At 37.7% G+C, this 21,308-nt stretch overlaps 1 protein-coding gene across 1 annotated transcript in view; it reads right to left on the bottom strand.

The window, feature by feature from the left end:
- The window catches only part of LOC142341731 (endoplasmic reticulum transmembrane helix translocase-like), an 89,911-nt gene that overhangs the window by 15,576 nt on the left and 53,027 nt on the right, over nt 1–21,308 (bottom strand). Inside the window, exons 9-14 of the mRNA XM_075392905.1 lie at nt 14,429–14,613; nt 12,099–12,645; nt 11,471–11,650; nt 8,777–8,817; nt 8,493–8,705; nt 1,380–1,840 (exon numbers count right to left, since the gene is read on the bottom strand). Coding sequence (XP_075249020.1) covers nt 1,380–1,840; nt 8,493–8,705; nt 8,777–8,817; nt 11,471–11,650; nt 12,099–12,645; nt 14,429–14,613 — 1,627 coding nt within the window. The remainder of the gene's footprint in view (nt 1–1,379; nt 1,841–8,492; nt 8,706–8,776; nt 8,818–11,470; nt 11,651–12,098; nt 12,646–14,428; nt 14,614–21,308) is intronic.

Here is a 21,308-nt window from a genome sequence, read left to right as displayed (position 1 = left end):
CCCTTAAAAATTAGCTAGTAAAGTGAGTATTTATTAAAATCTTAATTTAATTTTTAATAGATTATACAAATCATTCAATTTAATAGAAGGATTTAATTATTATTTTACTTTAAAACATGTACTTACTTGGGAAATGATAACTAATTTTAAGTTAAAAATCATGTCAGAATATTCTAGAAAAAAGAATGTTCTAGAATAATTCTCCACGTGGGGACCTTTATTCTCCACGGCACTTTTTGGCTATTCATCATGAGTTTCACTTCACTACAAAAACTGTAAAATGATACATTAATATTGTTCAGTCAGCTTAATATTAGACTTCAGTCAGCCTAATAATTAAAATTAAAAGTGTTCAAGCATTCTGTAGTTGCACCCTCCCCCACAGTTGCCATTAAGAAAGGTCGAGCAGTACTGCCGTAGCGTGGTAAAGGCGAGTCAAACCTTTTATCAAGACCTCCCAAGACTCGGCTCAAAAATGTAACCAGGTACATAGAATCACTCAGTTAAACATCATAGATCAATCGTCTCCTGGTTAAAGTCAAAAATTTTAAAGAAACTTGTTTCTTATTATCCAATTCTAAGCAATTTTGAGTTATTTTCAGTCCATCCGATTCTATTGAAAAAAAACTTTGAGATGATTAACCTGATTTATTTCAGTATAGTCTTAAATCTAGCTTTGAGAACTTTTGGATATTAGTGTATGAATTGCATAAATTATACTAGGTATGTACATTTTTGTACACAATTGTGCGCGTAGTATGTATTTATAGTGGTGAATATAGTAGTGGATAAAACAAGGATTCCAACAACAGTAAAATTTGTCCCGATTCGACATGCGCAATTAGCGTTAGGAGAAAGGGACAAATTTTACTGGTGGTTGGAATCCTTGTTTTATCCACTACTATAGTCACAGAAATAAACATGACAGTAGTGTTGCAACGGATGGCAGAGCTATCTGATGAAGACTACTAAAATACATGTTTGATCCCGACAGCGTATGTCATGCTTGTTTCGAAAGACGGCATAAAATTCTTGAGGCTCTGGGGACACAATCCCTCAATCATTGATGCTCCCAGATCAGCAATGCACCTAAGCTCTGGTCTTTTTGTTTGAATTCATTCCTCTAAAAGTCAGTAGACTAAATAGTAGCCAAGGCCTCGGTTTCTAGAGTAATTTTAAAACTGCTGACGAAGGAGAAAAGCTGCCAATTGACTACACAACATACATGTATATGCAAAACATACATGTAGTAGCGAAATAGCTCTTCTCGGAGGAGACTTACAAAGAGGGCGGAACGTATAGCAAACTATCATTTAAACCGATTCTTATTGCCATCAATTGGAGACTACAGTTTCGGAGAAATTAATAAATTAACTTACTGCAATGGAGTCTGTCCAGCTTTCGCAGCTTTGACCACGTACACTAAACTCGAGAAATGTACACAGAACTGGGCGAACACAGTCATGATAGTGTAGAAATTGAAGATATTTGGAAGAGGGCGCTCTTTAGACAACACTTTCAGTGGCTGAGATCTGGACACGAATAAAAAGCATCCAGCCAGAAGAAGCCCTTGCAACGTCGCTTGCGTATCTGAGAACTTGACACCGTCCAGGTACAGTACACTCTGACCGTATGCAAAGATAAGAGCGTTTAATGCCAGTATTTTGAACATTTGTAAAGTTGTTACTAAAGTGCAGCGCCCTTGCTTCATGATATGACAAACACTCTCGATTGAGGAGGCCTTTGAGGTAAACGGAGACGCGATAGAGGCATCGCCTAACTTCACAATGCTGGGTCCTTCAGCATCTTCCAGGTCTTTCATCAGTTTCTGAGCCAATGCCTGAAATTATTGTCCAATACGAGTTAAGTAAAAAAAAATAGCGTGACAAGACCTGAAATACAAAGAAGAAATGAATAAAAAAAACTTAAAACTAAGGTACCTGATCCGCAGAGCAATTGAACAATGACAGCCGAACACGGTTAGAAAAATTTTGAGCAAAACAAAAAGAATTCAAAGTGTATATACTTATGGGATCATTGTAAAAAATATAAAAACAATAGCAGAAAACTCGACAAATATGAAAAAATGCTTCGTATTTAAGAGGCTATCGGAGACACAAAACAACAAATAAACATAACAGACTAACGTCGGGCGAATTGCTCTCAAACAACCGGCGAGCGGTTGGCTAAGTCAGTTTAGCCATGGTTTAGTGAGTCTAGCGTTAGCTTGATTCGAATTTGCAACTTTTAGTTTTCTAGCTTTGTTAGTAAACAAATAAAAAAACTGAAATTCAAAAAATTTGCAAAATATTGCAAAATTTAAAAGAAAAGCTTTCAGATTTCGCAGTGAAAAAGTTCAAAACTACTTTTTCTCTCCGGAGTTATGTCAACTAACCCATCTGAAAGACTTCAGAAACTTCGTTGGCCAGTAATGATCGTTAGACTCAGAAAAGGACAAAAATACCCAAAAATTTTACTATTACTAAAATTTTAACTATCGCAAATTTTAACAAAATCTTGCTAAAATTCAAGATATCAAAATCTTCCAAACAATTCAATTGTCTCGAGAGACTATCCAGTATCACTATTTCAAGCTTTAAATAGTTTCACCAGCTCATAAAGATCCATTAACTTGGAACATGATAATAATTTTCCAAAAAATTGAAAAAAATAAAATTTTATCAAAAAAGTGCTAAAGCTGGAGTCATTAAAATATTGATTACCATTCCAATAACTCTAGAAACTAATCAAGAGCTTACAATGAAGCCTTGGAGGAGGTTCGTAGGACACTGGTGCCGGAAAAAAAGATAGAAAACTCAAAAAGATTCAAAAACTTGAAAAAATTTAATATTTTTAAAAATCTGATATTAAAATCTTGAAAAACATTCCATTACATCTAGAAGCTATGCAGTAACCTATAATCAATTGCTAGAGGAGGTTATGTGGCTCTTGAGGTTGGAGAAACAAAAAATGACAAAAAATTTCAAATGCATAAAAAACTGCAAAAATTTGTGATAATAAAAGTTGTAACTAATCCATGGCCAACAAACATTTTTCAGTAGCTTATTATCAAACTCTAATGGAGGTTTTCTGTTAGGCTGAAAAACCTGAAAAATGACTATAAATGTTAAAAAAAATTTAAAAAAACTGCAAAATTTGTAAACAAAAAATGCTAAAATTCTTGGTGTTGAAATCTTGAAAAACGATCCATTACATTTAGAAACTATACAGTAACCTATGTTTAAAACCTGGAGGAGGTTTCTCGGCTCTTCAGGCTGACGAAACCTAAAAACTGACAAAAATTTTTGAAAAAGTATTAAAAATTGAAAGCTATTCCATGGCAAATCAAATGTTTTCAGTAACTTAGTAACAAACCCTTGACGAGGTTTTCTGGCCCCTGCGTCTAGAGAGAATTGAATAATGAAAAATAAACGTCAAAAAATGAAAAAAATTTGTATGTTTTGTCGAAAAAAATGCTGGAATTCGTGATGTTAAAACGTTGAAACCATTCCACTACCACTAGAAACTATGCAGTAACCTAATATAAAACCCCTAGTGGAGGTTCCTTGATACCTAGGGCTGAAAAAAATCAAATTTTAATAAACCTAGAAAAAAATGTGAAAAATAGTATAAAATTGAGTGTTCTTAGCGATCGGTTGTTCGCTAGGAGCCACGGGGAGTGGGGGGTGGTGCACCGGTGGCTGATGGAGAGGCAGGGGGTGGGGGTGGACAACAGCGCGGTGGGAGCAATTGGGGGAGGGTTCAACAGTGGGGGTGTTGTCAACCTCTAAGAATCACCCTTCACAACATAAGTATAAGTCTCCAAAACAGTTTGAGCTGAAACAGAGCTGAGAGGCTCTAAGAGCACTTAATGCCCACTGAGCGCTACATGTTTATCCCTTTTTTGAGGACGAAAAGTCAAAAGCGTCAGACGAAAAATCGGTAAAGCGAAAAATCGCATAAAAGACCGACAGGACTAATATGATTGCTACAAACTTCGTTTTTGAGAGCAATTAATAAAGACTATTCGGAATAATAAATACAAATAGAATAATGAACTAGATTAATTACCAACTAATGCCAGGCGAATGATCCCAAACGACCAGTGAGCTGTTGGTTTAAGAATAAGCCAGCTGAGGCGGGGATTAGGGGGGGGGGGGGGGGAACTGGACGAGAGGGGGTACACATTACAAGTGGGAGGAAGTTTAACTGGCGAATGCGTGTGTCTGTGTGTGTGTGTGTGGGTGACTGGGTGGACTGAGAGGTGGGGCTGACTGAGAGGGTTAAAGATCATGAAATGTGAAAAATATCTTTAAAAAGACACTGGAACAAGCTCGAGTTATTCACTATGGCCCCAGCAAACCACTCATTAAATGGTTTTGGTCTATTAATTATTTTAAACTGACAAATTTTCAAAAAAAAAACGAAAAAATAGCAAAAATTAGTATCATTTTGCGTGTTTGTGTTTGTAGTACCAAAACATATAAGCTCATAAAATGGTCATAACAAGTAATTTTGTCTCGCAAAAATAGCAGTAGTAGTAGTTGTAAAAGACTTCAATTTACCAATATAAGGGGTTTCAACATATCGTTTGATGAAAATCTAAGAATATGGTATTGATACAAAAAATTTAAAAAATTATATTTTACAAAGTTAAGATCGACAGAACGTACATCGGCATCTAATGGACCAAGTGCATGTGTTGTTTAAATCAAACTGAGAGTCACGAAGGTTAATGAAGAACTCTCTCAGGAGTCGTTTGTGGTCCGCTGGTGGTTTTAAAATATTGAAAGGCCCCATCTCGTTAAAATCATTTACATAAACCTGTACCCTTTTGAAATAGGACTTCGATGTTCATTGCTTTATTGTTGGGTTGATGACAAGTTGATTAGAGTGTTCGCTTCTTAAAATCCTGGAATTGATCTTTAGCGTGAAAAATTCCTCAAACTTAATACAAGTTTTCCCTAACATAATGGAAATAAAAAATCGAAGATCTCGCTCAATAAGCTGATAGCAGATGGGTATGTTGTCTGAAGATTGTACGGCTGAAATGTAATTGCGTTTTCCATAACACCAGCACAATCCTCTCCAGTAGAATTTTTCTAATAATCTCAAGTGATCAATATCGGGAAACCACGCTACAGAGGCGTATAGGAGAATAGATAAAACGCAGGATGTGTACAAATTTTGCTTGACTTTGTTTGGTAGGCTATATGGCACATTGTGTCTGAGACAATTGAAACTTCTTTGAGCTTTCGTTAGCTTATTACGTATATGCCTACTCCACTTCAAATTGCTACAAATTTCAACACCTAAATCGGTTGTATTGTGCACTTTCTGTAAAGAAATCTCGTCTATCTTGAAATCGCATTTATGTGCTTCTGAGATATGAATATAAACACATTTCTCTGCGTTAAATTTCAAAGAATTTTCTGAAGACCAGTCTACAAGTTTATTGAGATCTCTCTGACAGTCAGTAAAAAAGTCAGAGGTGGCACATGACAACTTGGTATCATCTGCAAAACAAAAACAGCTTGAACTTTCCGGTAGTGATGACATTACATCGATGTTAATTAAAAATAGCAGAGGTCCAAGAACACTACCTTGACGGACACCACTGGTAATCGTAACTTCATCTGACAATATTCCATTGATGTTAACACGCTGGTTTCTTCCGGTTAAGTATGAGAACATAAGCTGCAAGAAATCATGGTCAAGACCGTACAACGATAGCTTTTTAAGCAATATTGCATGGTCTACATTGTCAAAAGCTTTCGCAAAATCCAAGTAAATGATAACCTGTTCGACGTTCTTGTCATAGTTTGTATAAATTTCGTCAAGAAAAACGAGCAGTTGAGTAATTGTTGAGTGCCTTTTTTTGAAGCCGTGCTGCCTACTGCTCAATTTATAGTTGACTTTCGAGTAAAGGAAGTCAAATAGAATTTTCTCCAATATTAAAGATAATCGAAGTAATATGGAAATGGGTCTATAATTCTCAACTCTGTTTTTTGACTTCTTCTTGTGGATTGGGGTTATGAAGGAACACTTCCAAATTGTTGGCCACTTACGGAGAAATAGGATGTTACTGAACACTAAATGAACTAGAGGAGCTAATGTAACAGCGCAGTTCTTGAGAACGAATGGGGGAATACCGTCTGCAACAGCGATAGTGCTTGGAGGGACGTTTTCAAGTAAAATGCCGACCTGTGCAGGTGTCACGAGTAAATCAGACAGCTGGATATCAGGACTTTCAACTTCATTCGTTTGCGCTAATTTCTGAACACTCCTTATCATTTGTCGAGCTGGACGGCGAAGTTCCCTTAATGACAAGATTGAGAAACCATTACACTACCACTAGAAACTATGCAGTAACCTAATATAAAACCCCTAGTGGAGGTTCCTTGATACCTAGGGCTGAAAAAAATCAAAGAAAAATTTTCATAAACCTTGAAAAAAAATTGAAAATTAGTATAAAATTGAGTGCTCTTAGCGATCGGTTGTTCGTCAGGAGCCACGGGGAGTGGAGGGGGGGGGGGGTGGTGCACCGGTGCCTGATGGGGAGGCAGGGGGTGGGGGTGGACAACGTGGGGTGTGGGGGCAACAGCGCGGTGGGAGCAATTGGGGAGAGGGTTCAACATTGGGGGTGTCGTCAACCTCTAAGAATCGCCCTTCACAACATAAGTATAAGTCTCCAAAACAGTTTGAGCTGAAACAGAGCTGAGAGGCTCTAAGAGCACTTAAAGCCCACTGGGCGCTACATGTTTATCCCTTTTTTGAGGACGAAAAGTCAAAAGCGTCAGACGAAAAATCGGTCCAGCGAAAAATCGCACAAAAGACCGACAGGACTATTATGATTGCTACAAAATTCGTTTTTGAGAGCAATTAATACAGACTATTCGGAATAATAAATAGAAAGAGAATAATGAACTAGAATAATTACCGACTAATGCCAGGCGAATGATCCCAAACGACCAGTGAGCAGTTGGTTTAAGAATAAGCCAGCTGAGGCAGGGATGCTAGCATTAGGGGGGAGGGGAACTGGACGAGAGAGGGTACACATTACAAGTGGGAGGAAATTTAACTGGCGAATGCGTGTGTCTGTGTGTGTGTGTGTGGGGGGGGGGGTGACTGGGTGGACTGAGAGGTGGGGCTGACTGAGAGGGTTGAAGATCATGAAATGTGAAAAATATCTTTAAAAAGAAACTGGAACATGCTCGAGTTATTCACTATGGCCCCAGCAAACCACTCACTAAATGGTTTGGGTCTATTAATTATTTTAAACTGACAAATTTTCAAAAAAAAACGAAAAAATAGCAAAAATTAGTATCATTTTGCGTGTTTGTGTTTGTAGTACCAAAACATGTAGCTCATAAAATGGTCATAACAAGCAATTTTGTCTCGCAAAAGACCTTCATATCAACTTTTAAAAACTTCAACCTATGACTAATCATAAAAATAACACAAAAAAAAATAGCAAAAAACATGAAAAATCGCACCAATTTGAGCGCAAAAACTCCTAAAAATGACCTTTTAAGCTTAGATTAAGGCCATCCCAGCAGCTGCACCACTCTAAGCACTTGAAGGACTACTGAAGCCCACTTTGGGCTTTCAGCCTCAAATGACACTTAATGCCCGCTGGGCTTTACCTGCTTATCCCGTTTTGAAAGACCAAAGTAATTGAAAAATGTGTAAAAACATCATTGAAAAAATAGCGCCCTAATACAATTAACATTCTTTGAATTGTAAAAAACCCAAGAGAAGGCCAAGAATAGCCCCAGCTATCGCTATGCGGTTATTAATGAATGAAATTTCAAACATAACCGACTAAAGTCGGGCGAATTGCTCTCAAACGACCGGCGAGGTTGGCTTGGTCAGTAGCTAGCCACGGGGGGGGGGGGGGGGGGGGGGGGCAAAAGCGCGGTGGGGGGGGGGGGGGTGGAGCCAATAGTGGGGGTGGGGGGTCAACAAAGGGGGGGGGGAGTGTCAACCTCTAAGAACCGCCCCTCACACCATAAGTATAAGTATAAGTCTCCAAGACAGTTTGAGCTGAAACAGACCTGAAAGGCTCTAAGAGCACATAATGCCCGCTGGGCGCTACCTGTTTATCCCGTTTTTGAGGACGAAAAGTCAAAAGCGTCAGACGAAAAATTGGTCAAGCGAAAAATCGCATAAAAAAAAGACCGACAGGACTAATATAATTGCTACAAACTTCGTTTGAGAGCAATTAAAAATATCAATTCCAAGAAGTCAGGTCGCAAGAATCATCGATGGAGACGACGAATTAAAAAACCACGATGTCCCCAATAATAGCCGCTATCGCTTCGCGGCTATTAACAACCGCAATATTACTTGACTATTTTCAGTTCAAAGATAAAAAGAAATAGGATGTTCAACGGGATGCTTTGGATAAAAGATCAGAGACCCTGAATTTTCTTCATCTCTAATGATTTCAAGTGCTGATTAATACAAATTTTGCACTAAAGAATACTTACTGATTTTTTCATAATTTCATCCGCCTTGGCTTGTGCCCTGGCATTGGCTTGATTTCTGTGGCTCACAGCGTTATTGGTTAAGCTGGTACTACCATGGACTCCAGGTCTTTGTCTTCCTGAGGGGTTGTGCTGGACTGCAGGATTAGAGCCAGAAGATTGCGACGAGCCATTCTGGGTGGCCAAGGACATGTCTAAGAGCGGATTCGTAGATTTCTGCAAAATTAGTTTGTTGTAATCGAGAATCGGTCAATACTTAATAGGCCATAATAAGTTCCACCACTTACTCTAGCTGGTAGTTTGAGAGGTTTGGATAACAAGGCGACACCTGAAACAGAAAAACTCTAGCACATAAATCGGACTTAAAATACATCTTCTTTTAACTTCATTGATTATTTGCACATTTCAAGAGTTCAGGTGTCAAATAACAATTTAACTGCTGTGGCAATGTGATTTTGGCATTAATTTAACAGGTATACTGTTAACAAGACGGCTTACGCGATTCTGTGAGTGATACAGAAAATTCCTACATTTGAATTCGACTGCATTTGGTTGGCAAGCATACAAGCGCCAAAATTTATACAATTTTGTTTTATCAGGCTGCAAGAAAATTATTTTCGGTTATCACAGTAAAACAGTCTCTAAGTTCCAATCTTTTTCATATATTGGGAACTTGGGGCCATTTATATTCGAAATTTACGTATAAAAACGAACAGCTTAACATGAATTATGCGTTCAAATTTCTAATGATACAACGTGATTTGAATCATATGCATTGAAATGTAAATGGTTACCCTTTGATTATAGTCCACAAATTCAAATGATTGAATTGAAAAAAAAAATGGTTTGACTGCGCTTCATCAGTCCATCCTGTCTGTTTTTTTAACTTTTAACCGAGCTTCCAAGATTTTTCGAGTTAAAATTTGTGCATTTGGCCGCAGGAAAGAAATTTTGGGCAACTTTTTCTGAATGTGTTATGATTGCGATTTGGCAATTGCTTCTTAGTTTTATTCTCAAAAAAGCTAGCTTCTATTTGGAAGAAAGTTTCGTAACGTTTTTCGCCTGCCATATGCATTCTTTGATTAAAAATTGAGATTGAAAATGCTGCCAATATCGACCAATAAAATTTCATTTCAGCTATTAAAACTTAACATCTAACTGCTATATGAAAACATAACCGACTAAACGTCGGAAGAATTGCTCTCAAACGACTAGTGGGAGCTCTAATTAATTGCAGCCTGCTTCAGTCGGGCGGGGGGAGCCAAAATAGGACTAAAAAGTTCAATAGTGGGCTTCAAATAACCACATTAGAGGTTAATATATACCACTAAGATTTAAAGTGAAAAATGGCACCAAATTCGGCCCATTTTTCATTTGACTTTGAGTACTAAATTGCCGCCAATTGAGTTCAGCTGCTTAAAATTTTGATTCAGAGAGAATTTTAGATCACTGGAAACGCAAAAAGTCAAGGCCGTAACAGTCACTCGAAAAGTCAAAACCGTCAAGCAAAAATTTTGCATAAAAAGGACACACACGTTTACAATAATTGCTTCTCTACGAGAGCAATTGAACAACTGTTATCCACATCTGAAAAAAATGTACAATTTTGAACAACTGACACTAACTGAAAAAGTCAGGTTATGAAAGTTCCACGAGACTTCATCCCATCAATGTATTTGAATTATGTAATTATGTCTATTATAGATGTCCTTTTAGTTCATAAAAAAACTCAACTTCACCAAAATAGTTTTTATCGTGTTATTGAAACAAGCCATGTTAATTGTTATGTCAGCTACTTTAATATCGAAAATTCTCTCATTGAAAAAGAGTTTTGAATTACGTCTTGTTTGCTCAACTGCAAAAAACAAAGTGCACAAAAATTGTATTCAGCGGCATTTACTTGATAAAATTGTAGCAACCTAACGAGACTACAATTTTCCGTTCAAATCTTAACTTCCTAGTGTTAAGCGTTGTCTAGCACAACCACAGCTGTACAACTCCCTCAGGAAACTTGCGAAGAATTGAACCATTTTTTGAAAAACTCTATTTTCTTTGTTTCTAATGTGGCCAAGAATCTACATTTAGGAGCAAGGTGCTTGATTACCAGAATTTTTTATTTGTAGCTGCCTCTGAAGTTTTGCCTGTAAATTACGAACGACTTCAAAACGGGACTTTCTTATAACTTGGAAAATATAGCCGCAAATTCTTCTTTTCTCAATTTCTAATTTGATTTTTTTTTCAAAAAAACATTAGCATTTAGACAGCAAACTTTTGGCAGAATTACCCAGAAAGACGTGGTGGGTGCAAAAAAAAACAAATTGTTCAGAAACTGGAGAATTGTCCTGAGAATTTTGAATAAAAGTCGAAAATGGGCGAAATGAGTCGACTTTTTTGTCTAGATTTTTTTCTAGATGAAAACTCTTGATATTTCTCTTTGTAGTGATGAACTAGGAGCAGTTTTCTTGTCGTTTGCCATGACACAAAAATTTTGCAATGAGCTGAAATTAAGGTTTTTTAAAAAAGAGTTAAAATTGTTTAAAATGTGCTAAAATCTGTCAAATTTATTGTTGTCTTTTATCAGTAAGCTAATGCTTAGGCCAAGAACTCTTTGCAAAAAAGTGTCGTAAAAGATTCCACTGAGAACTTTTGTCTGATAAATTTGGTCAAAATTTAAACCAAATTAACTCGGCATGTGGCCAAAAATTGTTTAAAAATTTTTGCCAAAAAAGCTTGGTAATGAAATTCCCTTTGCAATGAAATTGTAGGCGTAGAGAACTTTTAAATGATACCACATAATTTAGTCTGCGATGCCTTCAAAAAGCCAAAAATTGTTTTAACAGAAAAACCGTCGGGCTGGCATGTAGTTCTCCTTTTTTTCGAAAAATGTGGGAGCAATAACAACGTTTATTAGAACTTAAACCTGACATCATATACTTTGTTGTTATGACTAAGAACTCTTAAACATATAGGTGTTCACGTACCACAATGAGCGTGCTTGAGCGCACCGACATCATTGGTTCCGTCTCCGCACATGAGAGTGTGGTATCCCAATTGTTTCAACAGAGTCACCACATCCTCCTTCTGCTGAGGAGACACACGTGCAAACACGCTGACTCTCGGAACCCACCTCGATAACAATTGTGAAGCACCTTTACTCTCACCTGGGCACAAGGCATAACGATTGATGATACAGTTATGGAAGGAAATATGACTTGGCTGAGAAGCTAATACGAAAGTGCTTCTCCATGAGGATTCCTTTCTACGCGATCATGAGATTTGCGCTTAATCTGGGATCACAATTACCGCGTTTCCGCTCGCTCAAACAAACTGATTCTACGTGTTCCCAAATCTACCAATAAACTGGTTTCTTGATTTTGATAATTTTTGGAGCAGTAACGATTTAAAATTTGCTGCTGATTTTTTTATCGAATTGTTTGCCAAAATTGCCGTTGCTAGTATAGTAATATTGGCTATTTTTTTCATCAATAATTAGTGAGGAATAAATAGTAAAGAAGCCGATTGACAACGCATTGATAATAAGTCATCAAATGTTCGAACGACGAAAATAAAAAAAACTACACCATCCAAAAATCCTTTGATATTACTTACTTGCACTGATGTCCTGAAGATACTGAAGTCCACTTCCAGTAAGACAGAAGCTATATCTCTTCCACCACATTGGACCATTGCTCTTAGTGGCATTGCGTTCATCCTTTTCTAACGGAATCATATGACTGTCATCAATTGACATCCAAGCCCATTTCTCATTTATCATTGATCTATCATCACTTGCTCTGTTAGCGTTGTCTACAACCTTCAAAACCATAACACGGCTGTGATCTTTCTCTTTCTGAATGATTCTTAACTCTTTCGCAACATGACAAGCCGTTAATTCGTTATCTCCAGTGATCATTGCTACATGATGCGAAGAATCGAGGATGTCTTTCATGACAGACTTGCTGTCTGACTTCAAAGGACACGATACGACAAGAAATCCTCCGAATTCAAGACTACATTCAAGCTCTGCTCGAGTCAATTGCTTCGCAGCAGACATAGTTGCATTTTGAATATATTTGTAGCCAATAGCCAGCACCCGAGATCCACTGAGAGTCATTTGACGACACACATCATCGTAGTAGTCGGGAGGTGATTCAAACTGAAAAACGGTTCGGTTAATATAATTTCTACAACCATAGTTTGAGAGCAGTTAAACATAAACGACTAGCGTCCGCCGAAATGGATGGGAGTCCGGGCGGCAGGGGTCAAACTCTAAAAACATCCTTTCAGAGCATTGTTTCGCTGAATCGCATTCTTAGAGACTATTAAAGCTCTGGGAAAACTGCTCAGCGACTTAATGGTCTCTGACCTCAATCTGTTTTCCTATTTTTGCGGACAAAAAAAACAAATGGTCCGACGAAAAAAAACATCGATCAGACGAAAAGTCGGTAATACAAAAACATAGCCGGCAGATTGCCGGAATAGCTGCGAAAAAGACTTGCGTGCCGTAAAATACAGATGGAAAAAGATACAGAAGTGAGTTGATAATAGTTATCGCCGCCGCCTATAAAACTTACAAGTTTATTTCAAAGGAGGTTGTTTTTGGGTGCAAAAAATTTTCCCTGTCGCGTCTCGAACCGGCGATCTCCGGATTAACCGCCAGTCGCCTTAACCACTCGGCTGTCGGACCATACAATCTGTTTTCTTACAATCAAATTTGTTTTAGGAACAGATTCTGTTTCTGAATAACCGCAATTTAGGTCACGCAGAAAGCGTGAAATCAAGCGCGAAAAATCCATTTAAGCAGTGACGAGACAGAATGTTCTAGAACAAATGTAAAACGAAAATGAAGCGTCAGACGACGAAACAAAAAAACATAGCAGGACAAGTCCTGACGTACAATTCAAAGAATTTTCATTGACTAAACAGAAAAACCAGACCTAGAATGGACTAAGAGTGAATTGAGAAAACCATTTTTAAAAAATTCTGATAAAAAAAACAGCAAAACAATGTGAAAATGCCGCATGTGAACAAAAAACCACTAACGAGAAATGAAAATTTAATTCACACAAAAAACTAGGCCTAGAATGAGCTTTGAATGGATTGGGAAAACCTTTTAGAAAAAAATCCGATCCAAAAAATCGAAAAAACAGTAAAAATCAGAGTGAAATTGCCGCATGTGAACAAAAAACCACTACCGAGAAACCGAATTTTTGTTCAAACACCATTTTCTCACTCTACTTTAAAATTAGAGCGAAAAAAATTCATGCCGCAAAACCACTCGCTTTTTAGCTCCATTTCCTGTTTCGGCGTGACCAAAATCACTACTCCAATTTGACTTCAAAAATCATGAAAATGTGTGAACAGATCTTAAAAAAAAAAGACAGCGCCCCAATACAATTCAAATTCTTTGAATTGTAAAAAACCAAGAGCACCGCAATATAGCTACGCTCAGCTTACAGCTTCGCAGCTATAAAAAATCTCAATAAAGACCAGCAGGACTAACATAATTGCTACAAACTTGTTTGAGAGCAAGTAATACCAGTAGAGTTGAGCAGATACCTCTATAAATTCTTTACAATCAGATCACTTTCCACGGCTTCAGAAGTTACAAGATAACTGAGGTAGAGTATGATAAGGCTAGAGAACGCACGAGACTAATTTTAATTATAAGTTCACTTTTTTATGCAGCAATAAATCCGTAAAGCCCCGCTTTTCATTTGAAGTACTAAGCAGTTGTTCTTAAGAACGCACATCTGCTCATTGTGTTCTTTCGGAACACTACAATTAGTTCTGTCGAAAGCAGTGTACAAAGCAATAAACTTATTTAGTCATTTCGCAATATTAGCAGCATGGTTGACATCGGAAAACTAGAGATCTGTTATGTTAATTCTGTCATCCGTTAGTAGCTCCGACCGTTTTCAGAAACTTTTGATGCTCACCATGCTCTTGAGTGTCTCGGGCGCACCCTTGACGGCGGCCAGGAGCATAGTCTCCCCACTGTAGGATGTCTGCGCAGAGAGAGTGGTCATCCTTTTTAGCTTGGAGGTGAAGTGGAACCGAGTTATGATCTGCCACGGCTTCATGTCTCTGTGAGATCCACCACTCGGAGGTGACACAACATCATCTTTAAAAAAAGTTAATGAAATCTCCAAGAAGTAGTCGTGATTCCATTGATTATTATCACTCTGATTCAAGATTAAATTACTATTTGAACTAAAATGCTGCCACGCACAAAAATAGCTACGGTAGACTTAGTAATGATTTCTGATTTCAGTAAATATTTAATTTGATAAATTTTCATTTATCAACTCAAACTAATTATTAATATGGAATTGCCCTAATATCTCAAGAGCTCGTAATATCAAGTTACACTCTAATTCTCTAGTTTCACTCTGGCAGCGTTTTTCTGCCGAAGAATGCAAAAATTTTCACACATCCGTATGGGGAGATAGGAACGATCGATGAGTCGTATTAGAACAACGCCAGCCAAGGAAAGTCGCTAAACATCGACAATCACTCAATAAATGGTCATCAACCACTTCTAAAAAGTTTTGCCTCCAAAGATCACAATCACTTGCCCATTATGCCACGTATTTCCTCCAAATATTGTCATAAATTTTTCTATATGTTGTTCTCATAAAGAAACTTATTCTGACCTGACCTATGCAACATCACAGTTGTCTCTCTCAAGCTCGGCATACATGCAGCAACATATAACAAAATTCTGGTGCATCCTCGGTTTCAAAACCGAAGCATCGCCCTAAAAACAAGCCACTTTTCTGAGTTGTAATTTTTCACCTAAACATTGAAAAACCCCACTAATAAGCTGAATTTAACGTGCTATAGATTTTTCAATCTTATATCAGCACTTCCAGGCATTCCAATTAGGCACGCAGTCAGCTCACGACCGTCCTCTAGTCGCTGCGGCAAGAGGTCCCACATTACCTGGGGAGGACAAGGTTTTACATTTCATAAATAAATGAGTGACTGGGTATTAGCACGATAGACTGCAAGTTCTTTCCTTAACACAACAGACGGGTAAAGTCGAACATATTTACACATAAGTATCTTAGCCTGAGCTTTCCCAAATTATAGCACGTTCATGTTCAGCTAAAACTATCTGACCTGAATACATTTCAGCAGTTACCTTATTACTCCAATGCAATTCGGGAATTAGGACCTCCTGCCACCCAAGTGCAAAAATGAATTATATTTTAAGCTAAGATCTTTAGAGAAGGAAAAACCATATCCTTCCTAGGTTCGGCTGTTTATCAGCGATCATGGTCAAATCTCCAAACGCTGGGAGTTCATGAAACATTGAAAAAGAGCATTTAAGCTAGATTTCCTAAAACCAAGACAACCCAACCGCAGATATCCGTTCGTTCATTACTCGAGATCTGTCCCAATTTGCAGTAAGCATAAGAACACATGAAACAGTTCATAAGTAAACACCTAGGCATAAAATAACAAACTGAACTCCTAAACTTAGGTATTGCCAGAAAAGACAAAACAAAGCGCCAAAGCAGTGCTTAAAAAAGTCGAGGTTGAAAGTCATAATTGGAAAATTTAGACCTGTTCGAGGAGCAACCCAAAGAGACGATAGACAAAGTGACGATAGAATAGACCTTCGTGGAGCCCTCGAGCTTCGTTTACAGAAGAAGGAACTTAGCCGCATGCGCAGTAAACTCATGAGGCATCAGCTAACATCAGTCGAATTTGATAACATAGCCGAGTAATCTGCCAAGAGAAGCAGCTCATGGCTGCGAGCAACGCAAAGATGCTGAAACTAATAAGACCTATGATTCTGTTGGTATTACTCACGTGAGCAAGGAAAGATCTGCACCAAAGTTGTTCTCAGTGGAGCTGAACGCCCTCAATCATTGACAACATCACAGCGAATCAACTCTCAGCAAAACCACTGAAAGGGAATTAATGGTACCAAATTCTCAAAGAAACTATTCAAGAAAATCAAGCAGTGTATAAGGTTCAAAGAATAACTTGCTCAACTCAGTCACTAAAAAGCAGGTTTCATTTGCCGGCGCAACGGTGACATCAATGGTGACTCATTGTACGAGCTGAAGAAGGTGGAAAATCACAAGTAGTCACCGACTACCGGACACAACTTAAGCAACGGCCTACACCCAGAATGGAACACCCTATCAACTTTCTCATATTCTCTTTTCTAAGAGGTTTGGTTCAGACATTTAGTATCCACAATTTTAAGATAATTGCTGGAGAAGTATTGCCGAGTTCAATGATGAATCACGGGAATCAACATGCCGATAAATTACAGCTAAATCAACACATTTTGAATATTGTAAAAGATTGACAATATTCTTTGGAAATTGTTGCCATTTTTGGCACCAACTCTGCCGCGATCTTTTGCCCCTCGCTAAGCAGCCAAAGGTCGTATCCGTTACGCTACCGCTGCACCTAGCTATTATCTCCTGCCCTCTAAATATCAGCAAAATATTGGAGAATGGCGTTTTTCACTTGCTTGTTCTTGATCTGCCCCACACTTAAAAAGCGCACAAAAATGTGCAGATTAGGAGCTTCAATATGGCGGTAAATCTCGCCTCAAAAAGCATGTATTACGATTGGCTCTATGGTTAAAGACCGTTAAAACATGTGGCGATAGGAGCAGAGTTAAACCATTGAGCTCAAGTGCCACTTAGGTATATTATAAAAGATATATAGATAGATGGAGAGAGAGGAAAGGAGGAAGATCAACAATTAGCCAACTATAGGGCCAAGAAAATTGTAGCCACTTTTTGGCACCAACTCGGCCGCGAACAAATTCCCTATCTTAACAGCTATAGGTCTTATTCGTTACGCTTTCGATGCGCATTGCTATTGTCTCTTGCACTTTGTACATCAGCAAATTTTGGTCACTGTATGTTTTTTGGCTCGGTTTCTTTTTGCAATGCGGCAAGCTTAAAGAGCGCAAAAACAAGTGCTGATTATGAGCTTAAACATTGCGGTATAGTCTGTCTAAGAACACATATATTACGCTAGGCTTCATGTTTATGGACCGTTAACATATGATGATAGGAGCGCCCAAGAGTCAATTACATTTAATATGAAATACATTTAAAATAATAATATAACACAGAGATAAAAACGTTTTTAAAAGACAGAGAGACAAACAAAGGACTGGATTGAAAACAACTACCCATTTTTGAGCCAAGAAAAAAGGATTCTTATTTGATATAAAAAAATCAGTTTCGAACCCATGCTTCACCGCTCAAGAACCATAGGTCTTTTTCCTCGCGCTACCAAAGCGTATTGCTAATATCTTTTGCACTTTGCACATCAGCAAATTTGGGTAAATGATTTTTGGCTCGCGGTTTTCCATACCGCATGCTTGATGCGGCATAAAAATGATGGTATAGAGATTCTCAAAACGCATATATTACGCTAGGCTTAAAGTTTAGTGACCATTAAAACATGTAAAGATAAGACTCCTGTTAACTATTCCGCTGAATTGCGACTTAGACTTAATATAATAGATATACAGAAAAAAGAAAACTAACAAAAAACAAAAAGGAATTCAAATGAAAGTGAGAAAGATAGAAAGAATAAAAAGAGGACAATTCGAAGAGAACATTTACCCATTTCTGTATCGAGCAAATAGGACCCATTAGGTCAACAACTCGGGCGCGAACTCATGCCCATCGCTTAACACCCGAAGGTTTTATCTATTACAGTACCCATGCGCATCGCTATGGTCTGTTGCACGTAATACGTAAGCCACTTTTTGGCCCATGGCCATTGGGGCCCGATTGTTTTTGGTACGCTGCAAGCTTAATAAGCACAAAAACGTGAGCAGATCAGCTTAAATATGGCAGTAAAGTTCTCAAAACGTAATGTGTGTGTTACGCTAGTTAGCATGATTACGGACCGAAAAAAAACGTAATAGGAGCGCTATCAACCATTGCGCTCAGGTGCTACTTAATTTTTTTATAAAAAGAAAAAACTTATAACCTGGAAAAATAAAAAAGTAATTGAAGAGAAAGACAGACAGAAAGACTCAAGCACTCTCAGAAAAAATTTGAGCCATTTTTGACCCGAGAATCTTGTACGCACTTTTGGCAACAAGTCAAGCGTGAAACCAGGCCCCTCCTTTATGATCCATCGGTCTTATCCCCTCACGATACTGATGGGTACTGCTTTTTACTGCCCTTTCTAGACCCGCAAACTTACGGTCAAAAGCTTCTTTGGTATGCTTGTTTTTGCTAAGCCAGATGCTCAATGAGCGTAAAAACATCAACAGATTATAAGCTAAAACATGACAGTACAGCTCGTCTCAAAACGTCTGTGTATTACAATAGGCAGCATGCTTAAGGAATGTTAACAAGCGTAATAGGGTCTCCGTTAAACATTGCGCTCAAGTAAGAATTACAATTAACACGAGGAAGGAAAAGTATTATAGCAAAGAAAGATAAGAACAAACCAAAGAGAAAAAGAAAAAGACAGACAGACTGGACTGTATTAAAAAAATTTCCCATCCTTTAGCCAATTCCGGCACCAACTCGGCCGCAAAGGTATACACCTCGCTTAAGAGAAGGTCTTATCCGTTACGCCACCTATGCGCATTGCTATTGTCTCTTGCACTTTTTACATTAGCAAAATTTGGTCACTGGCTTTTCCCACTCGCTCCATTTTGAAATGCGACATGCTTAACGTGCAGAGCGCAAAAACATGTACTGATTAGATATTTAAACAGAGCTGTAGAGCGCGTCTTAAAATGCATATATTACGCTGGCTACTTGTTTATGGACATTTACAACATGTGAAGACATAAACACTGTTACACCATTGCACTCAAGTGCCACTTACATTTATTATAAAAGACATTTAGAAGAAAAAGTTACAACAAAAAATAAAAAGCATTAGAGATAGAGAGATAGATAGACAGGAGTGGAGGAATAACAACAATTAACCAATTTTTGCGCAACAAAAAATGCAGCAGCTTTTGGCACAAACTCGGCTGCGAACCCATGCCCCTCACTTAACAGCCATGGGTCTTATCGGATACGTGACCACTAATTGTTGTTGTCTCTTGCCCTCTCTACATTCGAAAATTTCTGGACAATGGCGCTTTGACATGCTTGTTCTTGCTATGCCCAATGCTTATTAAACGCAAACTGTGCAGAAAAAACTTAAATATGACGATAGAGCGAGTCACAAAACCCAATTACAACGCTGTTTCATTGTAAATTTTGGGATAATGGTGAAGAAGCGGAAATCAACAGCTATAAAAAACCTCAACATGTCCGTAACCAAACGAAACCGTGGAGGAGAGACACAGCTCCATTTGATTCTACTAATTCAGCCTGATTGTAGCTCTTGGATATATTCTGTTTCGACCTCCAGTTTCTTGGGGGGATGCTCAACCGGTTTTCTTATACAGTTAAGTTTGGACAATCGATACATTCAGCGTGCAAAGTTGTCAGAGAAAGAAAAAAAGAAAGCCAGAGAAAGAAGGAATACATAGAAAAGGAAACAATGAGTGAGAGAGTAGAAGAGAGAGAAAAGCGAAACACGCACAGAGAAACAGAGAGAAACGGAGAGAGTAGAGAGAAACGGAGAGAGTAAAAGAAAAAGACAGAACGAAAGCGAGAGAAAAAGACAGAAACTAAAGAGAAAGCGAGAAATAAGGAAAAAAAGAAAATGTGTGTGATAAATAATTGCTCAAAAATTTGTTTCGGAGCAACAATAATGGAAAAGATCTCCACCGGTTTTTACAAAACAAAACACCGTTCAAACAACAAAATTTAAACATAGCCGACTAAAGTCGGGCGAATTGCTCTCAAACGACCGGCGACCGGTTGGCTTCGTCAGTAGCTAGCCAAGGTCCATTGAAGCTAGCTTGATTCGACTCTTCAACTTTTAGTTTTCTAGCTTTGTTAAACAAATCAAATAGAAAACTGATATTTAAAAAATTCGCAAAATATTGCAAAAAAAGCTAGCTTCCAGATTTCGGAGTGAAAATTTTCAAAACTATTTTTTTTCCTGAGTTATGTCAAGTAACCCATCTGCAAGAGTTAAAAATCTTCGTTGGCCATTAATGATAGTTAAACTCATAAAAGGACAAAAACACTCAAAAATTTTTTAAAACGATCGCAAACTTTAACAAAATCTTGCTAAAATTCAAGACATTAGAATCTTCACAACCATATTATTGACTATCCAGTTTTACTATTTCAAGCTTTAATTAGTTTTACTGGCTCAAAAACATCCATAAACTTGGAACATGTTAATTTTTCGAAAAGTTAAAAAATTAAATTTTATCAAAAAAAGTGCTAAAGCTGGAGTCATTTAAATATTGATAACAATTCCATGAATCTAGAAACTATGCGACAGCTTTTCATGAAGACTTGGAGGAGTTCCCTAGGATCCTGGTGCCGGAAAAAATGATAAATGATAAAAAAGATTAAAAACTTGAAAAAAATGCAAATAATTTTAAAAATTGCTCTTGCTCATCTTAAAATCTTGAAAAACCTTCCATTACATCTTGAAGGTATGCAGTAAACTCAGCTCAAACTCTAGAGGAGGTTATGTGGCTGTTGAGGTCGGAAACCAAGAAAATGACAAAAAATTGAGGCAAAGTCTTGAGGCTGGAGAAACCTAAAAACCAACAAAAACTTGAAAACGCAAATTTTATCAAAAATTGATAAAATTTGTCATATTAAGAAAAATTGAAAGCTATTCCATGGCAAATAAAACTGTTTCAATAACTTATTATCAAACCCTTAGGACGTTTTCTGGCCCCTGCGTCCGGGAAAGAAGTGGATAATAAAAAATAAATGTCAAAAA

This window comes from Convolutriloba macropyga, chromosome 1 (assembly GCF_964194025.1).
Source record: "Convolutriloba macropyga chromosome 1, txConMacr16.3, whole genome shotgun sequence".
Lineage (NCBI taxonomy): Eukaryota > Metazoa > Xenacoelomorpha > Acoela > Convolutidae > Convolutriloba > Convolutriloba macropyga.
Note: the sequence above shows the minus strand (reverse complement) of the source record. Positions and strands in the feature narration are given on the sequence as shown.